The sequence below is a fragment of the Epinephelus lanceolatus genome, chromosome 24 (assembly GCF_041903045.1).
Source record: "Epinephelus lanceolatus isolate andai-2023 chromosome 24, ASM4190304v1, whole genome shotgun sequence".
In the NCBI taxonomy this organism is placed as follows: Eukaryota; Metazoa; Chordata; class Actinopteri; order Perciformes; family Serranidae; genus Epinephelus; species Epinephelus lanceolatus.
The window spans coordinates 20,081,790-20,108,165 of record NC_135757.1 but is presented as its reverse complement, the minus strand read 5'-3'; the positions used below and the strand labels follow the sequence as shown (position 1 = coordinate 20,108,165).

The 26,376-nt window shown below is 39.1% G+C and overlaps 1 protein-coding gene across 2 annotated transcripts; it reads right to left on the bottom strand.

The window, feature by feature from the left end:
- Positions 1–1,388: 1,388 nt before the first annotated feature.
- Positions 1,389–26,248, bottom strand: LOC117250165 (glycerol kinase). Of its 2 annotated transcripts, XM_033616200.2 has the most exons (21): positions 26,034–26,248; positions 16,174–16,247; positions 15,809–15,915; positions 15,635–15,712; positions 15,407–15,486; positions 14,937–15,074; positions 14,728–14,837; positions 12,455–12,521; positions 12,190–12,207; positions 10,373–10,408; positions 10,183–10,250; positions 10,026–10,068; positions 9,045–9,125; positions 8,862–8,940; positions 8,483–8,579; positions 8,321–8,405; positions 8,035–8,155; positions 6,875–7,018; positions 6,686–6,772; positions 4,105–4,191; positions 1,389–3,928 (listed from the first exon to the last, which is right to left on the bottom strand). In XM_033616200.2, the coding sequence occupies exons 1-21, from the start codon at positions 26,124–26,126 to the stop codon at positions 3,918–3,920; spliced, it is 1,704 nt and encodes a 567-aa protein (XP_033472091.1). In that variant the 5' UTR covers positions 26,127–26,248; the 3' UTR covers positions 1,389–3,917. The 2 variants fall into 2 exon arrangements, with proteins under 2 accessions (XP_033472091.1, XP_033472092.1); XM_033616201.2 differs by lacking the exon at positions 12,190–12,207.
- Between the last annotated feature and the right edge of the window lie 128 nt (positions 26,249–26,376).

The window sequence follows — 26,376 nt, the reverse complement described above, 5'->3', positions numbered from 1 at the left end:
ATGCTTGGTACAAATTTGAGTTTCCTAGGATGGCAAAGGTATGACCCGCCCTTCTCTGCCTTTCTCTGCCTCTGATTGACCAACACATCCACTCCATCTCACTCCAACCTTGTCACATATCAACGTTTGGTCATGGACTTTCGATGTCGAGATGCAACATGCAAGATACCCTGGTTGCGTTGGTTGTAGACACTGTGGGACACCGTGTCAAGTCCTACATGCATTGACTGTTTTCAAAATATACTTCCTTTTCATAAGAAATTTACAGTTAGCATATTCTCTCTCTAAAAATAAACGCACTATGCCAGGACAACACTGTGAGTTTCCTTCCACATATATAGAGTATAACACTATGGAAACGAAACAGAAATGGGAACTAGAAATTAATATTAGAATTACAGATTAAATCATTTTAATATGTCCCTGTCTTTACCCTCCAGAGTTTCCCATAAAACTGTCTTATTAAATACACTCACCAGCCATTTTATAAGGTACACCTTGCTAGTACCAGGTCTGACCCCTTTTGCCTTCAGAACTGCCTTAATTCTTGGTGTCACAGATTCAACAAGGTGCTGGAAACATTCCTCAGAGATTTTGGTCCATATTGACATGATAGCATCACACAGTTGCTGCAGATTTGTCGGCTGCACATCCATGATGTGAATCTCCTGTTTTAAACCATGCTCAGTGGTACTAAGGGGCCCAAAGTGTGCCCCCCAACAACCATGCCACATTCAAAGTCACTTAAATCACCTTTCTTCCCCATTCTGATGCTCGGTTTGAACTGCAGCAGGTCGTCTTGACCATGTCTACATGCCTAAATGCATTGAGTTGCTGCCATGTGATTGGCTGATTAGCTATTTGTGTTAACGAGCAGCTGAACAGGTGTACATAATTAAGAGGCCACTGGGAGTATATGGGTGGGTGCCTGTGTCTGTGTTGCCTCTGTAAATACAACATGAACAAGAGAGGCCGTTGCAAAGCTTACATTTGTCATGTGATACATCATGTCTGTTTGTTCTCTCATACATATGATTACATTTGATTCGCTGAAGATTAAACTACCTAACAGTATATTGGAGCTCAAATGTGCACAATCTGAAGCAGCTACAGCAGTAAAATGTAAGATACACATTAATGCGGCAGTAATATTAACCCCAAAACATCATACGTAATATTTAAACATGGACAGAAAACATTTTAAAGCACAATGAGTACTTTTACTTTTCATACTTAAGCACCTGCTGAAGTTTAAAAGCAGGGCTTTTACTTGTATTAAGTATTTTCACAGTTTGGTATCAGTACTTATAATTAAGTAAAAGATCAGAATACTTCCTCCACAACTGGGTATAAGTTTGCACATTAAAAAAAACAAAGTTCAACGGTAAATTTCAGAACTAAAGTTTATTTTTTCATGACATTTGTTCTTCCATAAACGTTTCTGTACATAAGAGGTGATGACATTAGCACAAAATGTTTCCTCATTTTATACATTTCAATCAGAGCGGTACTGCTTTGCGTTATTTCCTTTTAATGCCGATGCCACTGTGAAGGAGTTGGAGGAAATGACATGCAGAGTGAGCAGCAAAAGGGTGGAGACATGTTTTCATTGTTTGATATGAAACGACTCGTCACGAAAACCAACAATTTCACAGTTAAAGGTCATGTATGAGAGTAGGTAGCACACTTTGCTTTCATGCTTGCCGTCATTTTAAGTCTCTGAATTCAGGGTAAAACACTTGAGTTAAAGCTTCTCTTCTCAAGATGACATTTCCCTTTTATTCAATTCAATCATGAACATCCGTTAGTAAACTGAGAGCACTTTTAACGCAGTGATTTCATGCCTTCACTTGCACAAAACTATACAGAGCTAATACAAAACCATTTCTTTAAGGTCCAGTGTGAAGGCTTTAATGGCATCTAATGGTGTTGCAGAACTGAGACTTCTCCCATCTGCCAACACAAAATCACATAAGGGCCTATCTAGAGCCAGTGTTTGGTTTGTCCATTCTGGGCTTCTGTAGAAACATGGCGGACTTTGTGGAAGTATGTAGATATAAACGGCTCATTCTAAGGTAACGAAAACACAACAAATGTTATTTTCAGGTGATTATAAACTAATGAAAACAAAGTCATTCACATTATATTCCAGAGATGCCCCTGAATCCTACACACTAACCAACACACTTGGGCAAAATAACTGTTCTGCCGCCACCTTTCATCAAGGATCAAGTCATATCCACCATCCAAGACAAATATGACAAATGTTCGGCAACAGAACAAAAAGACATCAAGCTTAACTCCTCAAACCAGGACTATACCAAAAAGGGAACTATTTTAGCAATATTTGGTTCTATGCTTTTATTTTTCTCCTTTTAAATTAATTTAAAATAAATTTTTACAATTAAATTAATTAATTTAAATTAATTCCCATATTAATTTTATCATACAAAAAAGCCGAACTTCACTGCAGTGACACGATTGTGAATTTCCTTGGATAAATAAATCTTTTTGTAGCCAGAAAATATAAGTTATGTGGAAAGTAGTGATTTTATTTTTGGTCAGTTTCATAACAGTTCTCACAAACAAAAAAAAACCCAACAAAAAAATCATACAGGGTGTAGATCCATGTACTTAAATAAAAGCTACACTAACATTTTGGTCTACAAAATAAATCACCTATTAACAGCTGCGTCAGTTTTTGTCCCTTAATGATCTTCGTAGTTGGTTTTAAGCTTTGGGAGAATTTCTGTTTCCACTGTGACAAGTTGTGGATGGTACCAATGGGACCATTCCGTACCATCCCCATTTTTGGTCCCCCCTCTGTTGGGGTACCTAGCATACAGATCTGATACTAAAAGGTGGAGCTGTGGACACTGCATTCTGTTGATTGGTCAATAGCAGACAGTCACTCTGCTCAAGGCTGAGTTGTGGCTGGTTTTGAGGCTCATGTAACCACTGTTCATATTGTGGAGAGTTTTATTAGTAAAATGAGAAAAAAACAACTCAATTCACTGGGCAGACTGCCGGCGACTTTTAAGGTGGAACGTTAACTTGTAATGTTACTCAGTGCATGAGTTGGAAACACTAAACGGAGCTAGGGTCTAGGTGCCATGTCTGAAGGGTTACTTTTGGTTCCAAAGGTACCATACCTAAAGTGTTTGGTGGAAACAGGGCTATACATGTATATTCTTAAGTCTTCACATTTCCTGTGTGAACCAAAAATTGTCTGCCAAGTCATGATTGCCCTTCATCACTTTTCTCCTTTACACAATACATATTTTTACTGTTTAAAAACATTAAACAGTGTGAACAAGCTCACCACTTCCTCCAAAAAAAAAAACAAGAACATCAGATTATCAGACCTCCCTTGTTTTCATTTTACGTTCTTAAACCTTCTGTGCCTTAATCCCAAGTGTTAGAAAAAACATACATTAGACTGTATTAGTACACAACTCCCACGAGACAAAACAAAAATATAAAGTGCTCTTAAACTTCCTCTGTTGCACATAGTGGAGGGATAGAACAACATCACATAAACAACAGGTGGCGATAAATTAAATGGCGAACTTCACACAGCGGTGGGGACAACAATGTCGACTACATAAATAAGCTCAGATGTTCCTCATATCAACATCGTAGAAAAAGAAATACTGCATGCACACCCCTGCTAAAATTAATGTTTAACGTACCGATGTCTGCTGCAGAGAAAAATGCATTAACTTTAATAAATAAAAACAATATTAAAGAAAAACCTCCCAGTTTAAACTTGTCCTGGTTTTCCGGTAAGATTCAGCAGGAGCGGCTCTCTCCTGGAATGCCTTTTTGGAAAAAGGGTGCAACCCAGAGTACCAGTGGTGGTCCAGCAAGAAGAGTGTTTGTCCCACTTTGCTCTCAAAGCCTACACGAGTCCGAGCCTAGTCACGACCTGATGTCAACAGAAAAACAACAACCCATAAACCAATACATTCTGTGAATGGAACAAAAACATAAACCACACATTATGAAGACATTTATTCAAATTTATTTAAATGTATTTGCTTAGTTTTTTCAGACTGAAACTGCAATAAGCACATGTAGAACGCTAAGGAAGTCAACACTGACCTGCGAGGTATCTGGCACCAACTAACATCAACATGCTGCCCATGATGTAGAAGCCCAGAGGGACGCTGCTGAAGATACTAGTTTCACCTTTTGGTCATCATAAAATAACAAAGGGGACAGACAGAGGAACAATTATGCAACAAAACAACAGACTATGAAAAAGTCAGAATTCAAAGAAAGCAACCTCAATGTGACTGTAACTATCAATGCTATATGGTTAGCTTGAATTTGACTTTTCTCTGAGTGCAGGACAGATTTTGTCACAAAAAAAAGATAATTAATAAAACAGCACAAGGATTAAAAATGTCCATTACTTACAGGTTAAAGGGTGAGTTTGGTATTTCTCAACCTGGACTTCCATGTTTTTCTGTCTAAATGACTTGTAGCAAAAACAAGTTTTGGAAGTGGTCCAGTGTTGAGTGACAAGGCTGTAGCCGGCAGCTGCAAAACAGTAGGACTGTCCCTGACTAAGAATTTTCCTAGTCGACCAATAGTCGTCATTTAGGGCCATTAGTCGACTAGTCGCCCGCATGTTTACGATATTAATTTAATTATTAAATTATGTATTTTGTGCGGGGCAACACAATGGTTTGAGTTTAAGGTGTGAGAAAGAATAGTCAATCAATCAATCAATCAATTTTATTTATAAAGCCCAATATCACAAATCACAATTTGCCTCACAGGGCTTTACAGCATACGACATCCCTCTGTCCTTATGGTATCAGTAACATTGTTAATACTGTGCTAAATTACAGAGAAATACAAAACCTTCATTAATATAGGCCTATATTTTATCTACAAGTGCACGTCACACACTGAGCGAGCCGCCTGTTAATGACGCTGTCAGCAAAGCAGTAATGATTGTGCTAAGTGGCTAATGGGCATGTAGCTACTAACATGTTTCAGATGATACGTCATGTTTGTAGTCGACCAATGAAGATGAGTTAACATATCACCTTGGGTTTGTCCTTCACCTTCTCAAAATGATCTCACACTTTGGATTTCCTGCCCGACATGTTATTAATTAGCCTGTGGAATAACCGGTACCAGGACTGTAAATTAACCTGACTCCTGTCTGACCGCTGAGCGTGGCCACTTCCTGTGTCTGTCCTTTCAAATTAAATTCCCACATGGTCCAGTCATATGGGTTTTGGTTTATTTTGACGTTGCAGCTCCTAATAGAGTTTAACATTCACTTATTTATTTTTTTGTTTTGTTTTGTTTTTCTAGTCGACTAATGTTTGATCGACTATTAGATTTTAGACAGCATGTCGGCATCCCAGAGGCATAAGAGGCGTGACTAGCGTGACGGGTAACACAACAGTGTAGGCCTCTAGTGTGACATATACACTTCAGCAGCACTTTCTTAACAGTAACCGTCTCTGTCCTGATCTCGTCCTCTGCTTGGAGAGTAAGGAGCTCCCATACCTCACTGTTTTCCCAATTTGCAGACATTTTCAGTCGCTATTTCTCTTTCAGTTGCTGCTAGCTGCTATCAGCTACTTTTTAAATCTCCAGTGGTGACACACTGACAGGTCTTCAAAACGTCACACCTGTCCTGTCCATGATCCTGTCTTGCTGACTGTCCCTTTTACAGACATTGTTACAGCACTGTTGGTACCTCTACTGCCAGCTTAAAAGTGAAACAACTCTGTCCCCGTTACGCGATTGTGCCTTTTATACAGAAGGACAAGGTGGCATAATAGGACGATATTCCCGTCTTAAACAGGCAGTGTAAAAGGCGCTTAAGTGTCTCCACAGAGACAGACCTTTTGTTAAAAGAGTAAGACCCTTTTTGTTTAACCAGAAACAGCCCTGAAATCCCCATACCCAAACCAACCAGACTCCATTTAAATGAACAGTAATTTTAGCGTGTATAAATCCAGCATGTTTTCACATCTAACCAAACCAGAGCTGGTGATTGTTGGAACAGTGGAGAGACAAACCAAGATGAGTTTTGTGAGCTTTATTTTACTAGCATCGACTCTGAATGCAGTGTGTTTTACGATGATAAAATTACTGTTTATTTAAACAGAGTCTGGTGGGTTTGGCGATGGTGATTTCGGGGCTGTTTCTGGTTAAACAAAAAGGATCTTACTCTTTAACAAAAAGGTTTATCTCTGTAGGGATCCGTTCCATAATGTTGTGAGACACTTAAATAACAATCTGAGCCTGTCAGTGACAAAACAAGCAATTTTAGTGGATGATAATTGACGGTGAGTGGTTAAATATCACCTGTTTCACCACTGCCAGCTGCAGCAGTCTCAACACTGGACTAGTTTCAAAAATTGTTGCTCCCATTAGTCACCAAAACAGAAGACATGGGAAAATAGGGTCCAGGTTAAAGGATACCAAACTTATCCTTTAAGCCTCAAACATGTCACAAGTATAATACAACAAAAAAAAGCTGCAAAGCATTCAAATTTTCATTTAGAATTGGAGTGTCAACATTATGGACAAAGCTTTAAACTTTTCAGTACAGCTGTAAAATACTGTGGTCTACAACAAGGCTGGCTACACGTAAAAATGTCAGTGTGCGACTACAGAAGATCGTAGGAGTAACAATTCTGAATGTGCCTACCGTTTCCATTACCAGCAGGCTCTGTCATCTCCCAGTTCATGGATTTCTGAACCGCCTTCTTCCACCGAGCGTACCGAAACTCGCTCTCTGCAAACACACAGAAACACCTTTACTTTTGAAACAGCAGCTACTGAAGACACTTACTTTTCTAGGTGGGTAAAGACGGCCGCAGCAGCTTCCTGTCTGTACCTTCAGGGTTGATCTGAGGCTCGAACTTCTCAGAGGTGACTTCACTCAGGTCCTCTGGGCTCAGACTCCACACACTCACACCCTCGGCTGCTCCTGCTGCCATCGCAGCACCGAGAGCTGTGGTCTCAGGCATGGACGGCTTCACTGGAATAACAATCAGTACAATCATTACAGGTAACAACAACAATATGAATAACAATCATGTAGCAATACTTGTTAATTCCTTTAGGGAAATCAACAACCCAATGAGTAGGCCCGTTATGATAATTATATTATCGACTTGTGGTGCGATACACAGGCATGACATCATTTTCCTGACCTCAGTATTGACTGTTGTGTTTACATATGTTCAATGACCAAAAGCCACCTTTTGCGCCGCTGTGCTACACTGCTGGGCGGTGTCAGTGTGTAACAGTTGGACAGAACCTTTGTTACAATATGTCCAGGTCAGCTGTACATATGATAAGCGGACAGATGGCGTCAGTTCATAACGTAGTCGGATGACACCTGTCACAACAGTATGATACACTGCCGCTAATGTTAATGCTAATGTAATATAAGCAACTGAAAGTTCTGATAGTCGGGAGGGGAGGTGGATGGGTCCAACAAACCTTGGACTTTCACCAGGGAGGTCAGTGTTCGCTTCCCGTATGATTGTCAAGCCAAACCATGATGTTTTTTTCTAAACCTATGACTTGGGCGCAGCAGTTCTCCCATTTTTGTCTAAAAAAATGCCCTCTTACGCAAATTATGGAGGAAACCGTGTTCTCATCGCTAATATCTTTAAAAAAAAATTTCATGTCCATCCATCCATTTTCATCCGCTTATTTGGGCCTAGGTCACGGGGGCAGCAGGCCAAGCAAAGTACCCCAGACGTCCCTCCTGCCAGCAACGCTTTCCAGCTCCTTCTGAGAGACCCCAAGGTGTTCCCAGGCAATACGAGATATGTAATCCCTTCAGCATGTTCTGGGTCTCCATGTTATTCAACTTGTTGTCATTTATTCCACGTGATGCCAGCAGAGAACAGTGAAGCACCCTAATAGTTTGATACAACAGAGTGTTGGCTAGATAAGGACTTTCCGTCATGAGCATGGAAAAAAAATCATCACCAGTTTCCATTTGGCATCATACTCATCCCTTGTGACTCTGTGATATCTTACCAACAGGAATACAAAGAATGTCTGCCTGCAGCTGCATCAGCAGCCTGTTTGACGTCATTCCTCCGTCCACCTGGAGCTGAGTTAGTGGAATGCCGCTGTCCTGATTCATGGCATCAAGTATCTGCATTAAAAAATATCTGAATTATTACGCATCTTATTGAATAAATATCCAAACAAATAACTTTTTTATGACATTAGAAATGTTTTTCAGCCCAAACTTAGTATTATGTCTGTTGGTAGGGACAGTTTTTTAATAAATTGCCACTTAGAAGACGAGAGCACTCACCTCCCGTGTCTGGAAACACACAGCTTCCAATGCAGCAAACGCCACATGACTCTTATTAGTAAACTGCGTTAACCCACAAATGATCCTGTGACACAGAGAAAGCTTAAATTAATCAGAGTAAGACTTGTTTTTGACTTTGTTGTTGTTAGTTCTTGGTCTTACCCTCTTGCACTGGGCTCCCAGTAAGGTGCATAAAGACCGGAAAATGCAGGAACAAAATAACAACCGTAGGATGTACCGACTGATGCAGCCAACTTCTCTACAATGAGACAGAAACATGAAGGGAAAGGAGTAAAAAAGGGTACACCATAAAGTAAATCACATTACATCACTACCTGTATTTCTCTTAATATAAACATCCAAGTAATATGGAAGGAAACATCAGACCAGTTTTGGGGATATAACTGTCTGTATAAGAGTTTCAGCATCTTTTATTGCTTGCATTTACTGTCCCTTTATAGATAATTAGATTTACATTAAATGACATCACAGTCATGAGTATGTTGCTTGTCACATCTGATTTGTCTGCAGAAGCACATACCGAGCTCCTCAGACGACCCGATGATCCCGAGATTGTCCTGCAGCCAACGAACCACAGCTCCTGCAATGGCCACAGAGCCCTGGCAACAAGTACCAGAAAAAAAATCAGCTTTGAGATTAAAGCACAAAGTGATTATAATACAGTGTATCATGAAAGAAATGACAGGTGTTTAAGATACTATACCTCTAGTGCATAGCAGGCAGGTTTGTCCCGACCAAGTTTGTATGCCACAGTGGTCAGAAGACCGTGGTCGGACATGACAGGCTGCAAAACAGAAACATGAAAAATGCAACAAGTGCTATTTGCGCTTTGCTTATGTATCAATCAATAAATAAACAAATGTATATATAAATAGGAAAATAAATAAATGTATACTTTAAAACATAAATAAATAAATGTATAAACAAAAACAGGAATAAAGAAATGCATAAATAAACATAACAGAATGAATAAATAAATACATAAACAGATACATGCATAATATATAAACGTTGCTCAATTTATTTATTTCCATACTTTTTTCCATACATTTATTTATTTATTTATTATTTTATTTATGTCAGCATTTATATATGCATTTATTTATGTCTGTATTCATTTTATATTTCATTTCATTTTTATGTTTTTATTTTTTCTGTATTTATTTTTATTTCTGTACTTATTTATTTCATTATTCCTGTATTTATTTTATAAATTATTGTATTGTTTCTTTTTGTGTAAAAAAATGTTGCTTCTGTATTTATTTACTTATGTATTTATGTATTTCAGTGATTTTTTATTCTTTTATTTTATATTTCTGTATTATTTACATGCCCCTGTATTTACTTAAATATTAATTTATGCATTTATTTATTTCTGTATATATTTATGCATTTTTTATTGTTTTCTGTATTTTTATTTTATTTCTGTATTTATTTTATTATTGCTGTATTTATTTATTTTTTAAGCATTTATTTATCTATGTATTTATTTCTGTATTTTTTTAATTCTTTTGTTCATTTTTGTATTTATTTTTTTCTTCTGTATTTATTTACTTATTTTCTTATTTATTTTTGTATTTATTTATACATTTATGTATGCATTTATCTATAGATATAAGTCATTTTCCATCCTCCACAGAGAGCAGGGATCTCACTATTTAAGTACACATCTTGAGTATTGTACCTTAGGTCCTGTGTTTCGCAGGAGAAAGCAGCCAGTTCCATACCTGAAACGCATAATAAAATCAAACTTGTAGTTTCATTTCTACCAAAGACGAAGCCATACGTTTGAAGAGAAGTACATAAAAAAACTACAAATCTAAAAAACCAAAGTTACTTACGTATTTTTCGCCTGCCCGTCCTGAAAACACATCTGTCCAACCAGCGCTGCCGACTGATCTCCAAGACACTGATTTTAAATAACACATAAATCAATAAGGTGGTGCTATTGCAAATTCATGAAATACTATACAGCAATATTATAAAGGACGTGGAGACAATGTTGGAGAGCAAAAATATAGAGAAACATACCCCTGAAATGGGGATACCTGAGAGAGCTCCAGATTTCTGTTGAGAGAAAAGATAATCTTGTTTAATAAGTAAATTGGTGTTTTAATATTTAAGTCACATAAAAAAAACCTTCAAAGTGTTTTGTTTCTTTTGCAATTTGTTGTATTTTTTGGTTGTAATAGTATTTTGGCCTGTAGGATATCAAAAGCATTAAATACCATGAATTAATAATCTGTTTTTTTTTTTTAGAATTAAATTAAATATATAAAGACTGATAACCTTTAACTTATATACACATATTTGTAGCTAAAATATCAAATCAATAGCAATTATTCAACAGAAATTGCCAATTTAATCAGTCATCAATGTAAAAACATCTTGATTATTAATCACTATGAGCTACTTGACCTGACAACGGACACTGAAAACAGAAGGGAATCACTTGTTATTTGACTACATGAAGCCAAATAACACACATATATACGGATTTTAATTCTACCACAGTTTATTACATGAAGCAAACTGTAACAGTGAGGGGAAATTAAGGGCAAGTATGAACCTGTTTATATTGAAATGTCTTCACTCCTACACGTGAGGCCGTCTATGTGTCCGTTAGCTGTCTGTAGACAGAGTAAGTTAAATAAAACTGTGCCTAAGAGTGAAGAGATTTGGAAACGTTGCGGAGAATAACGGTGCAGTGGGCGTCCTTAACAACCAGCTGAGTGGCATGCCACAACACAAGCAATGGGAGACGGGGAGCATCCAGTACATTTCCAATAGAGCGTACATGTATGCCCTCATGTTTGTGTGCGGGTTGGCGGTGTCCAAAAACACTGAACAAAGGCTGGTAAATGTAGTCTTTGACACACTAATGTCTGTGATTGACAACAATCATTATTAGCCACTGAAACATCCAAAAGACACAGAGCAACGTAAGCATTCATCTGGAATTAAGTTTCTGTGTGTACCTGCCAGTACCTGCGTGTGTCTCTGAATATATGAGCTGTGTACCTGACAGTTATGTCGCCTCTCGTGTTGGGTTTTTAGGGATTTATTTCTTTTGTACAGCCCTTTGGTTGACGTGAGTTGTTTTTTTAATATGCTTTATTAGTAAATTTGAGTTAAGTTGTTATAATTATCTTTTAATAAAACATTTAAAATGTATAACCTCAGTAACATTTTTTTTCCTGTGGCAGAAAAAAAAAGTATTGAATAACTTTTTTTTCAAGGTATTGTATCAGAGTTATAAATTCCAGTATTGTGACAACACGACTTCAAGGACCAACAAAGTATTTCTGATTCAGATGTGATTTAATGTTAATAAGAACATATTCCTAACATTAATTTAAATAGTAGTCCAGACGAGAAAGACAAAAAGACAAATATCACATCAAAGCTAGAACTACAAATCTGCTTGACTCTGATTTATATCAAATGTTTTACACAGATTAGTCTGCACTAAAAACAGCACATTTAACAGACGAGGTAACATTTTGAATTTATTTTGCCAAAGGTAATAATTATTCTAATACAAATACATTTTGGGCACGTTGTGGGATAAAGGGAGGTCAGTGGCAAATATATACAACAGCAAATGTACCATGTTAGTTATGAGTTAGTTACAACCAAGCAGCAGTGAGTGATGAGCTTCAGTTTGACTATTTGCTCCTAAATGCCTGTAAAAATGTGTTAAATGTAATGTGATGTGACACACAGCTGGTTAGCCCCTATGTAAATCTTGGAAATGCACTGTGTGATGGCGTATTCACTTTGGCCACTGAGAAGCAGGACAGGTTACTTTGCATGATGAGGAAAAAGTGATGGCGAGTATTACTTACCCGGCTAGAACATATTTTCTACCAGTGAGAGAAGAGAGACAATGGCACACACACAAAAAACAAAAATGCCTAAAAGGATTTCTCAACCGTCATGCACTTAGAACAAACAACAAACTATTATCTTATTAGTGGCCTGTTGCAGGAGACATTCCACTCTTTCAACACAACACCAGACACAATGAAATCATTAGGATACGCAGTTAATATATACAGTCATTGTAGTGAAATTGTAAACAGACTAAATGTTATATTTATGCATGCTTACCATGAGACCGTAGATTTCTGAGGAACTCCTCACTCGGGGCAAAATCTCCATGGGAATACCAAAATACCTGACAGGAATAAGAGGAAATGAATAATTAAGCCAATTCTGCTTTCCATGCATTTTATTTATTTGGATGATTTATCTGTAAACTAAACATCATATGATGCGATAAAAAGATATTCTGAAATTATTCAGTTTAAAGTGGTATTTCCAAGCATCACCACATTTCCAAGTGGTATTGTTGGACTTTGATATAGTTCTTTCATAGCCTTACATTGGCTTTTTACTTCTGCTGATTGCAGTATGCTTAAAAAAAATCATAAAAGTGAAGTTGGAGAACAAGATGTGTCAGTACAGGGTATATGCAGAAATCCTGAGGTTAATTTCAATACCTTTTTAAGACTTTTTTAAGACCTTCCAAAAAAACCTTAAGACCTCATCGCCACTTCAAGCTGTCGTTAGCAGCAACGCATCTTTAACTTACTAAAAAGTTGTAGTTTGAAATTAAATCTATGGAGCACAAACATACAACAGAACTCAAATAAGATGAGATGGATTTTTTATTGCCTTTTGCTCCTCTGTTTGGCGTCTGGACATGCGCTGTTGCGTGATGCACCGGGCACCTTCTCTCCTTCTCTCTCTCTCTCTCGTATTCTATTACTGCATCTTGCTAACTCGGCCATTCTGGATGTCACTAACTCGGCTTCTTCTCCAGAGCCTTTGTGCTCCACTGTCTCTCAGGTTAACTCGTATTGTAGCGGTGCCTGGACAGTGTGACGTGTGTGGTTGTGCTGCTGCCGTGGTCCTGCCAGATGCTGCCATCATTAGTCATTAGTCATACTTCTACTGTTATTATACACATATGACTATTGTCACACATGTATACTGCCAGATATTAATATATACTTTCAACATATTGTACCACAGTAGCCAGAACTATAACTATAATATTATTACTTTCATTAATGTTGTTGTAAGCTACTGTCATTACCGTCTGTCCTGCATCTCTCTCTCTCTCTCTCTCTCTCTCTCTCTCTCTCTGTCTCATTGTGTCATACGGATTACTGTTAATTTATTACGCTGATCTGTTCTGTGTGACATCTATTGCACGTCTGTGGTCCTGGAAGAGGGATCCCTCCTCAGTTGCTCTTCCTGAGGTTTCTACCGTTTTTTTCCCGTTAAAGGGGTTTTTTGGGGAGTTTTTCCTTATCCGCTGTGAGGGTCCAAAGGACAGAGGGATGTTGTATGCTGTAAAGCCCTGTGAGGCAAATTGTGATTTCTGATATTGGGCTTTATAAATAAAACTGATTGATTGATTGATTGATTGATTGATTGATTGATTGATGTCGCACAGGTACGTGCATGGCCCCAAGTGGCAGTCTGAGTGTGCCTACCTACACATCGTTGTTTGTAATAGTCCCGAGGAGGAAAATAAATTATACATTCATGGATACTTTTTGTCAAAGCTTGAATGCCAAGAAAATTTAATACTTCATAAAATCGCGATTAAGACTTTTTAATACTTTTTAAGGGTCTTAATTTTCCGACATTTGATTTATTAACTTTTAATACTTTTAAAGACCCCGCGGACACCCTGAAGTACAATAAACTTTTGTTTGCAACAGAGCCTAATTTCTGTAATAATTCAAAATCCTATGGAACAATCCTGTTGGAGTTTTGTCAAAGGAACCAGGGGGATGCTAACTTCTGGGTTGACTTACAAAAAAAAAACAAAAAAAAAAAAAAAACGTCAAACTTGCAGCACTTTATAGGGAACCTGTCTAAACGCAGATGGTGTTATTATTCTATAGCCCCTACAAAGAGCAATCAGCATTTACTTCATAATAAGTTTAAGCAAAAACTTGTCTATTTTTACTTTAAAATGCTTCAAATACATATATTTATTATGAATACAGTCAATCTAATGCTCGTTTTGTTTCGTTTTGTTTCTGTTTTCACTGTTTCATCACTACTACAAATGCAACTGTAGCCAGTATCTCACTATCACTATCCTCATTAATATTTTAGAAGCAAAAAATTATATTGAGCCACAAGATAAGACTGAAAAGCTGGAAATCAGAGAGAGAGTTGTTGCATAGAGATGATACACCCTCACATTTAGCTGCATTGGTGAGAACCGGCAGGTTTTCAGAATGTTGCAGAACAGCTCATTCCAAGTAGCTGCATCGTTATGAATCTTTGGTCTGAACTGGGCTTTAAGCAGGGCAGGCAGCACAGTGGAATTAAAGGCCAACAAAAGACAGCTGTCATACTTGCAAAGCTCTGGGTCCCAGTCCATAGTGTGAATGTTAAACAGCATGGTTCTGCTGGCGTTGGTCACATCTGTGCAGTGGACTCCGCCTGTCTTGCCTCCTGTCAAACACTGTCAGACAGCAATCAAAAACGCACACAAAAAGTCAGTTTTTCACCAACTCCGTCTGCTCCAGATTGTCACTACTTCTGCATACAAACTGTTACTCACCCAAATGAGCCAGGAGTCCACAGTGCCGAACATGGCGCGGTGAGACACAACGGCTTCATGGACCTCGTCCACGTTGTCCATCAGCCAGTGTAGTTTCACTGCGCTAAAGTAAGTGCTGATTGGGAGCCCCGTTTTATGCTGTAGGATGACAATGACATAATCAGCTCCATTAATGCAAGCATGTTGATAGGTTTCCGATGTAGTGAGCCCCCGGGATGTTTTTTCTGAAAGTTTTTTATTTTGAGACCTAACTGTCCCTAAACATGAATACATTTTGATTAAGAATTTTAGTTTCTTGGTAATAGCTGTATAATCAGAATATTACAATCGAGGGTGTGCTTTAACGTTGAGGTACGTACGCATTTCCCTCTGGTGCAATATTGCTTAAATAAAAAACATGCAATGTGACGAGCAATAAAAACCTTCTAGGTGTGCAGGTCATGATGCAACAGAGAACAGAAGGAGCTCACCTTTAAGTGGTTCTTATTCCTTCCTGGGGTCTTGTTAATTAGACGTTCAACTGTTGACTGAGTCCGCAGGTCCAGCCAAACTGTACAAACAGGGACCAAAGATCAGTCAATTACAACAACTCTATCTGCTGTTCCATTGTGTCTACATACACGTGTAAACCATGTCAAATCTGTACAAGGATAAATGAAAATGAAGTATAAATAATGAAGGAAACACAACAACTTTACCGACTGCATTGTAGAGGGGCTCCCCCGTCTCTTTGTCCCAAACAAGTGTGGTCTCTCTTTGGTTGGTCACTCCAATAGCTAGACGGATTCAACCAACATGTTAACACCTCTTCAACATAAATAAAACCTGTTTCAGGAGAGCAGATGGCAGCCTAAAGCCCCATGTGTGAATACCTTTAATGTTCGAGATGTCTATGTTGAGCTGGGTGAGTTTTTCACACGTCCGCTCCATGCACTCATACACCGACTGCAGGATTTCTTTGGGGTCTTCCTCCACCCATCTGAAAATTAGGACGAAGAACCACAACAATTAAGATCTACACATTTTGTCTCATTCATGAAACATGAGCAGAACGAATTTGTATTTCAGCATTCATGAATATGTTAGCTCCAATCTTTTCGTGGTTTCGTAGTTAGTTTTCGTAACAGAATATGCACCAAGTTTTTTTATGTGCAGATCACTCACAGACTGACTAACATTTCATGAATGAGACCCACTGTGTGTGCATCTTTCAGGGGCTGTATTGGATGTGTCTTACCCTTCTTTGGGGAAGCTCTGTTTGATTTCCACCTGATGATGGCTGAGGAGCTCTGCAGTTTTTGAATTAAACACCTTCAAAGAGAGAAAATAAAGTCAACAACACATCACTTTATTCTTTATTCATCCAGAAGAAGATGACAGAGCATGCAGACAGTCTAACTCTGCTAAAAGCCTCCTTTTTGGTGATGTATCCTGGATTGCTTAATTTCCTCAGTAGGTAATGAATCCAACCTTTGAATCCTAAACCTGTTTTCTTTACTGCAGGCCTTTCAAGTATAAATTGAACAGTGGTTAGTTGATTCACGACCTCTGGCACCAGGAAGAACATGCCTCATGTGGTGTATTTTAAGACACACCTTCAATAATTGTGCATACAAACTGTACAGTTATTTAAACAAAGTAATGGGATACTTCATTTTCTACTGCAGTGTTTTCACTCTGCAGTTTTGTGGCAACTTTTTACACACACTGTTAGTGTAACTCTGCATAACCAGTCTAGTATCACCTCCTCACAGCACAATTATCACAGCCAAAAATACCTCTGCACATGTCAACTGGCATTTATTAAACTCAAATGAGAAGTCAGGGCTCAACAGTACGATCGTTTCACTTGCATTTGCGACTAAAAATAGGTGTGTGCGAACTGTAAAAAATATTTAGGGGCACATGTGCGCATAAAAAATCTGCGGAAGCAGCCTATATTTTTGTCGAAATATGATAATCTAACCGCAAATATTGGAGGAACTCCAGGCGCCTTCCCTCTTCCCCGTGTGACACGGTTATGGGTGGTTTTCCAAGCCACTGTCGGCACAATGAATATAAGTCCCACTGTCGGCAGGGTGGAAATAAGTCAAAGTGTGGCGGAGGCAGGGACGGCTTTTGCTATGGGCAATGTGGGCGACCGCCCAGGGCGCAATCTATGTGAGGGCGCATGAGCGCTCTCCAAAAAAAAAAAAAAAAACTCGCCAGTTTTCTAGACTACCGCTCATTTCCACGTCAAGTTAGTGGAGTGGGCGCTGGGGCGCCCCTATTATCACGGCGGTTGTGGGTTGAACGGGGGTCACAGACAGGAATACGGCGGAGGATCATAATGTGCAAGATAACTGTTTTTGCAGGTACCCGACCCAGTGCAGGACTCTGGCTGCTGGGCAGGGTGGAAAAAAGTCCTGCAGAGATTCAGAGGACCTGGAGAATGTTTTAGGATAGTAATAACATTATATAAGATAATCATATTGCAAAGATAATATATATAAGACAATAACATTAAAGACCAAATTAAATTGCAATACTTTTTCAAAACTTGATGATTTTACCTTTCTGTACATTTTGTATACAAATTCATTAAATAATTTTGCTTGTAAATGTCTATTTGCATCATGTTTATTACGGAAAACACATTATTTGATCAATTTACATTGTGCCCCTAAAGTTCTTTGTGCGCTCCTTTCTTTTTCAACTTAGGAGCACATGTGCTCCTTGGGAAAAAAGTTAGCGTCAAGGCCTGGAAGTCAGAGTTTCTGTTTTAAACATTAGGATAATAACATCTAATAAACTGTGATTTAAAAACTCAAATTGGAACCTTTCCATCTACAAAGTTCACCCCATATTTTAAGGTGAAGTCTAGAGATCTGTGGCCATTCCATTATTATCACTTTATCCACTTATCCAATACCCATACAGTTTGCCCTCAAATATTCAGTAAAAGCTAAACAAAAATGATCTCTCATTTCTTTAGCTTGTAAACAACAACAGTAACTTGGAGTGAGATTCAGCAATTCAGATTAAAAAAAAAATGTACCCTGTGATATCTCTCTCTCTCGCTCTTGCTCTCTCTCTATATATACACACACACACACACACACACACACACACATATATATATATATATATATATATATATATATATATATATATATATATATATATATATGTATACACAGTACAGGCCAAAAGTTTGGACACACCTTCTCATTCAATGCGTTTTCTTTATTTTCATGACTATTTACATTGTAGATTCTCACTGAAGGCATCAAAACTATGAATGAACACATGTGGAGTTATGTACTTAACAAAAAAAGGTGAAATAGCTGAAAACATGTTTTATATTCTAGTTTCTTCAAAATAGCCACCCTTTGCTCTGATTACTGCTTTGCACACTCTTGGCATTCTCTCCATGAGCTTCAAGAGGTAGTCACCTGAAATGGTTTTCCAACAGTCTTGAAGGAGTTCCCAGAGGTGTTTAGCACTTGTTGGCCCCTTTGCCTTCACTCTGCGGTCCAGCTCACCCCAAACCATCTCGATTGGGTTCATGTCCGGTGACTGTGGAGGCCAGGTCATCTGCCACAGCACTCCATCACTCTCCTTCTTGGTCAAATAGCCCTTACACAGCCTGGAGGTGTGTTTGGGGTCATTGTCCTGTTGAAAAATAAATGATCGTCCAACTAAACGCAAACTGGATGGGATGGCATGTCGCTGCAGGATGCTGTGGTAGCCATGCTGGTTCAGTGTGCCTTTAATTTTGAATAAATCCCCAACAGTGTCACCAGCAAAACACCCCCACACCATCACACCTCCTCCTCCATGCTTCACAGTGGGAACCAGGCATGTGGAATCCATCCGTTCACCTTTTCTGCGTCTCACAAAGACACGGCGGTTGGAACCAAAGATCTCAAATTTGGACTCATCAGACCAAAGCACAGATTTCCACTGGTCTAATGTCCATTCCTTGAGTTTCTTGGCCCAAACAAATCTCTTCTGCTTGTTGCCTCTCCTTAGCAGTGGTTTCCTAGCAGCTATTTGACCATGAAGGCCTGATTGGCGCAGTCTCCTCTTAACAGTTGTTCTAGAGATGGGTCTGCTGCTAGAACTCTGTGTGGCATTCATCTGGTCTCTGATCTGAACTGCTGTTAACTTGCGATTTCTGAGGCTGGTGACTCGGATGAACTTATCCTCAGAAGCAGAGGTGACTCTTGGTCTTCCTTTCCTGGGTCGGTCCTCATGTGTGCCAGTTTCGTTGTAGCGCTTGATGGTTTTTGCGACTCCACTTGGGGACACATTTAAAGTTTTTGCAATTTTCCGGACTGACTGACCTTCATTTCTTAAAGTAATGATGGCCACTCGTTTTTCTTTAGTTAGCTGATTGGTTCTTGCCATAATATGAATTTTAACAGTTGTCCAATAGGGCTGTCGGCTGTGTATTAACCTGACTTCTGCACAACACAACTGATGGTCCCAACCCCATTGATAAAGCAAGAAATTCCACTAATTAACCCTGATAAGGCACACCTGTGAAGTGGAAACCATTTCAGGTGACTACCTCTTGAAGCTCATGGAGAGAATGCCAAGAGAGTGCAAAGCAGTAATCAGAGCAAAGGGTGGCTATTTTGAAGAAACTAGAATATAAAACATGTTTTCAGTTATTTCACCTTTTTTTGTTAAGTACATAACTCCACATGTGTTCATTCATAGTTTTGATGCCTTCAGTGAGAATCTACAATGTAAATAGTCATGAAAATAAAGAAAACGCATTGAATGAGAAGTTGTGTCCAAACTTTTGGCCTGTACTGTACGTCAACAGGGACCTTTATGCTTTGCCATTCCTCCTCTAATCATCACGCTGTAACCAGTGACAGGCTGCTATGCTACCAAAACTATCTCACATTCACATATATGTAGTTTTTTGTCGAGCTGCGAGCATCATGTAGGTTTATATTACCAAAGCTTTATGACAAAATCACATGACGACACAGAGTCCTGTGTGCGCATGGGGAGAGAGGAGAGGAAGAGACGCTGTGCTGCTGCCAGAGGAGCCGCTGAATGAGTTCCCTCTGAGTCTGAGTTCATGAAACATTCAGGACGCCACAGTTTATTTCACACTACTGAAGCTGCTCCTTTTTTTGGAACCACCGCAGAGTCAGAAATAAATAAAAAATGGGAGTAGGAAGTTTTTAAGTGAACAAAATAATCATAAAGATGACATGCATATGTAGGTTAATTTTACTGTCATGAACATAATATGCTAGAATTTAAAATGTATGCAGTTATAACTTTAAAGTTAAAACGACATACATTGGACTGTAACAACAGCAGAGCTATCTCTGGTGAGCTTGGTGCTTTGTTTTATCTCCAGATCATGGATATCAATTCAATTTTCAATTTTATTTATAAAGCCCAATATCACAAATCACAATTTGCCTCACAGGGCTTTACAGCATACGACATCCCTCTGTCCTTAAGACCCTCACAGCGGATAAGGAAAAACTCCCCAAAAAAAACCCCTTTAACAGGGAAAAAAAACCGGTAGAAACCTCAGGAAGAGCAACTGAGGAGGGATCCCTCTTCCAGGACGGACAGACGTGCAATAGATGTCGTACAGAACAGATCAGCATAATAAATTAACAGTAATCCATATGACACAATGAGACAGAGAGAGAGAGAGAGAGAGAGAGAGAGAGAGAGAGAGAGATGCAGGTAATGACAGTAGCTTACAACAACATTAATGAAAGTAATAATATTATAGTTATAGTTCTGGCTACTGTGGTACAATATGTTGAAAGTATGTATTAATATCTGACAGTATACTTGTGTGACAATAGTCATATGTGTATAATAACAGTAGAAGTATGACTAATGACTAATGATGGCAGCAGCAGCAGGAGGCATCTGGCAGGACCACGGCAGCAGCACAACCACACACGTCACACTGTCCAGGCACCGCTGCGGTATGAGTTATTCTGAGAGACAGTGGAGCACAAAGGCTCCGGAGAAGAAGCCGAGTTAGTGACATCCAGAATGGCCGAGTTAGCAAGATGCAGTAATAGGATGAGAGTGAGAGAGAGAGAGAGAGAGAGAGAGAGAGAGAGAGAGAGAGAGAGAGGGAGCCCGGTGTATTATAGGGGGTCCTCTGGCAGACTAGGCCTAAGTCAGCCTAACTAGGGGCTGGTACAGGGCAAGCCTGAGCCAGCCCTAACTATAAGCTTTATCAAAGAGAAAAGTCTTAAGTCTAGTCTTAAATGTGGAGACGGTGTCTGCCTCCCGGACCGTAACAGGAAGATGATTCCACAGGAGAGGAGCCTGATAGCTGAAGGCTCTGGCTCCTGATCTGCTTTTGGAGACTTTAGGGACCACGAGTAACCCTGCGTTCTCAGAGCGCAGTGTTCTGGTGGGATAATATGGCACTATGAGCTCTCTAAGATATGACGGAGCTTGACCATTTAGAGCTTTATAAGTTAACAGTAGGATTTTAAATTCAATTCTGGATTTTACAGGGAGCCAGTGCAGAGAAGCTAAAACAGGAGAAATATGATCTCGTTTCTTAGTTCCTGTTAGTACACGAGCTGCTGCATTCTGAATTAGCTGGAGAGTTTTTAAGGACTTACTAGAGCTACCTGATAATAGAGAGTTACAGTAATCCAGCCTTGAGGTAACAAAAGCGTGGACCAATTTTTCTGCATCTTTTCGGGTCAGGATAGGCCTAATTTTCGCAATATTACGCAGATGAAAAAATGCAGTCCGTGAGGTTTGCTTTAAATGAGAATTAAAAGACAAATCTTGATCAAATATTACTCCGAGGTTTCTTACGGTAGTGCTAGAGGCCAGAGCAATGCCATCTGGAGAAACTGTGTCATCAGATAAAGAGTCTCTGAGTTGTTTGGGGCCAAGAACAATAACTTCAGTTTTGTCTGAATTTAACATCAGGAAATTGGTGCTCATCCAATTTTTTATGTCTTTAAGGCAGTTATGGAGTTTAGTTAATTGATTACTTTCTTCTGGCTTCATCGATAAATACAACTGTGTATCATCCGCATAACAATGGAAATTTATAGAGTGATTTCTAATGATGTTACCTAAAGGAAGCATATATAGAGTAAATAGGATTGGTCCGAGCACAGAACCTTGCGGAACTCCAAAACAAACTTTGGTACGTAAGGATGATTCATTACGAACATCAACAAATTGAAAACGATCAGATAAATAAGATTTAAACCAGCTTAGTGCTGAACCTTTTAGGCCAATTAAGTGATCCAGTCTCTGCAGTAGAATTTGATGGTCAATTGTGTCAAACGCCGCACTAAGATCTAATAAAACAAGAACAGAGACGAGTCCTTTGTCTGAAGCAATCAGAAGGTCATTTGTAATTTTAACTAGAGCTGTCTCAGTGCTATGATGCACTCTAAATCCTGACTGAAATTCCTCAAATAAATTATTATCCTGGAGAAAATCACACAGCTGGTCTGCGACTACTTTCTCAAGGATCTTTGACATAAAGGGAAGATTAGATATTGGTCTATAGTTGGCTAACACCTCTGGATCCAGGGTGGGCTTTTTTAGGAGAGGTTTAATTACAGCTACCTTAAAAGACTGTGGTACATAGCCTGTTAATAGGGATATATTGATCATATCTAATATATGAGTGTTAACTAAAGGAAAGACCTCCTTAAGTAGCCTAGTTGGGATGGGGTCTAAGAGACACGTTGATGATTTAGATGAAGAAATCACTGCGGTCAATTCTTGAAGAGAAATTGGGGAGAAGCAATCTAAATATATATTAGATTCTACAGCTGTGTTTGAGGTTAGATAGGTAGGCCTACCATCTGAGGGCAGGAGGTCATGAATTTTGCCTCTAATAGTTAGAATTTTGTCATTAAAAAAGCTCATAAAATCATTACTGCTAAGGGCTAAAGGAATACAAGGCTCAATAGAGCTTTGACTCTCAGTCAGCCTGGCTACAGTGCTGAAAAGAAACCTGGGGTTGTTCTTGTTTTCTTCTATTAATGCTGAGTAATAGTTTGCTCTGGCATTGCGGAGGCCCCTCTTATAAGTTTTGAGACTGTCTGTCCAGATTAAACGAGATTCTTCCAGTTTGGTTAATCGCCAATTCCTTTCAAATTTTCGCGATATTTGTTTTAACCTACGGGTTTGAGAGTTATACCAAGGAGCAAACTTTCTTTGCTTTGTTAACTTCTTTTTAAGAGGAGCTACAGAGTCGAGCGTTGTTCGCAGCGAGCCTACGGCGCTATCAACAAAATGATCAATTTGGGAGAGGTTAAAGTCGGCACGGGAAACCTCTGTTACTGAAGGTATTGGTATTGAATTTAACGACGAAGTAATCTTTTCCTTAAATTTTGTGACAGCACTATCTGATAAACATCTAGTATAGTAACTGTTGCTGAGTGGCGTGTAATCGAGTAAAAAGAAATCAAAAGTAATCAGATAATGATCTGATAGCAAGGGATTCTGTGGAAAGACTTTTAGGTTATCAATTTCAATTCCATACGTCAGAACTAGATCGAGGGTATGGTTAAAACAGTGAGTGGGTTCATGTACACCCTGACTGAAGCCAATGGAGTCTATTAATGAGATAAACGCGGTAGCCAGGGAGTCATTATCAACGTCGACATAAATGTTAAAATCGCCTACAATAATAACTTTATCTGATTTAAGAACTAAACTGGATAAAAACTCTGAGAATTCAGATACAAATTCAGAATACGGGCCAGGAGCACGGTACACTATAACAAATAAAAGTGGCTGCGAGGTTTTCCAGGTCGGATGTAAAACACTAAGAACGAGGCTTTCAAATGAATTATAATCTAGTTTAGGTTTAGGGCTGATTAACAGACTAGAGTTAAAAATGGCTGCAACTCCCCCTCCTCGGCCGCTGCCTCGAGGAATGTGGGTATTATTATGACTGGGAGAAGTGGACTCATTTAGACTAACATATTCATCTTGACACAGCCAGGTTTCAGTGAGACTGAGTAAATCAATATGATTATCTGATATTAATTCGTTTACTAACACTGCTTTAGACGATAGAGACCTGATATTTAACAGTCCGCATTTAATTCTCCTGTTTTGTCTTTCTGTCACAGAAGAGGTTTTAATTTTTATGAGGTTGTTATGCACAACTCCTCTTTGTTTAATTTTAGATTTAAATAATTTAGGTGGTCGGGGGACAGACACCATTTGTATAAAACTATGAAAACTATGGCTAGGTAACTGAACTAGAAGCTCAGAGAGGCGTTTAGGACTGCAACTCTCTGTCCTGGTCTCAACTCTGGGTTGTCAGGGATTTAAATTACTAATAAAATTTGCCAGGTTCCTAGAAATGAGAGCAGCTCCATCCAAAGTGGGGTGAATGCCGTCTCTCCTAATAAGACCAGGTTTTCCCCAGAAAGTTTGCCAATTATTAACAAAACCCACATCGTTTGCTGGACACCACCTGGACAGCCAGCGATTAAATGATGACATGCGGCTAAACATGTCATCACTGGTCAGATTTGGGAGGGGTCCAGAGAAAACTACGGAGTCCGACATCGTTTTTGCATATTCACACACTGAGGCAATATTAATTTTAGTGACCTCCGATTGGCGTAACCGGGTGTCATTGCCGCCGACGTGAATAACAATCTTACTGAATCTACGTTTAGCTTTAGCCAGCAGTTTTAAATTTGATTCAATGTCGCCCGCTCTGGCCCCAGGGATACATTTGACTATGGCCGCTGGTGTTGCTAACTTCACGTTCCTCAGAATAGAGCTGCCAATAACCAGAGTTTTATCCTCAGCGGGTGTGTCGCTGAGTGGGGAAAAGCGGTTGGAAACGTGAACAGGCTGGTGGTGAGCCGTGGGCTTCTGCTTATATATAAGCAAGAGGGTCAAAGTTCGGGGTACAATGTTATGATGAAGTGGTATGTCGTGATTGTGTGCACACTGCATGCAACAGCACCTACTAAAAGTATGTGATTCTGAACACAGCTCTTACATAGATATAAACAGCTCATTCTTACGTAATGAAAAAACACAACACTTCTTATTTTCAGGTGATTATACACTAATGAAAATACAGCCATGAACAGGCTAGTATTTACAATTTCTGCCAATAGATGCCACTAAATCCCACACACTGCACCTTTAAAGTAGCAAGTAGCATAACGCCCTCTCTCTCTGATGCACTGCCTGTCAGAACTAGATCAAATGCATGATTCATTATTGATAGGTTATCCAAAGCTTTGTTTTTATACAAGTAACATTCATACTGGTTTAGATAAACAAATTGATTGTATATCTGTTACATGTTTACTGAGCAACAGTTTTGTGTGAAAGTAATTAAAGCCTTATCTCATATGGACACCTGTCCCAAATATCGGCCTGTTGATTGATTTAAGCATATAGATGCCTGGGCTATTAATTGAAGTTTTATGGCAAGTATAAACGTTTATTTATATCTAAATCACTTAATTATAATGTGATGCATTAATGTGTACATCACTTAAGTGTTGCTGCTCATACAGGTGAAGCTATTTTTAACTACTTTATATACTGTTGGGTAGCTTAAATCATAATAATGCATCAAAATGTATTTCTTGATTTAGATCTTGTATAAATCATCTATATCTGAAAAGTAGCCCATGTGAAGCTGTCAAATAAATGTGGTGTGAACAGTGATTTGCCTCCATAAGGTAGTGGAGTAGAAGTATAAAGCAGCATTAAACAGAAATACTCAAGTACCTTTAATGTCTAAGTGGGGAGAGCACTTAAGGCTACAACCAGAGGGAGAGTCTGACACATATCCCTGCTTTAAGGGGCTTAAAGGGAGCACTTAAATGAATGGTAGTAGCATTACTGGACCTATTAGCTAATTACCAGCATTTTTAACCAAAACACAGCTAATTTGGTGACGTTAAACGACAACAAACTCCAGTAACAAATAGTCACTGTGGTTCCAAGACTGCAGGCTAACTTATGAGCAGAATAGCTGTAATATAAACTCAAGGACACCGCCGGCTTTGACACGTTTATGAGCCAAACATTAAATATAACACAGCTAACGTTAGCTCCCGCTGCTCCGGTTTGTCTTACCAAAAACCGAGTGGAGCTCGTGCCCTGGTCGATGGCAGCAACCAGCGGCCCCAACATTATCCGGTGTGAGGATGCGGCCATGGTGCCGTTCATGGGCAGCCCCGGAGCTTTGGCACCGAACTGGAGGGGAAACCGATTACCTGCACCGGCAAAGCGGCTCAAGCTAAACCAACGACGGGCGGTGGGTCAGTCGTGAAGTTCTGACGTCACGTACAGTGGGTCCCCGCGCCCAATGATGACGCAACTAGTCGGGTGATTGCAACCAAAATATGCAGAATTTCTTCAGAAATTGAAGGTACTAGTTACTCCAAAACAATTTGCTATTATTTATTTATTTACTATT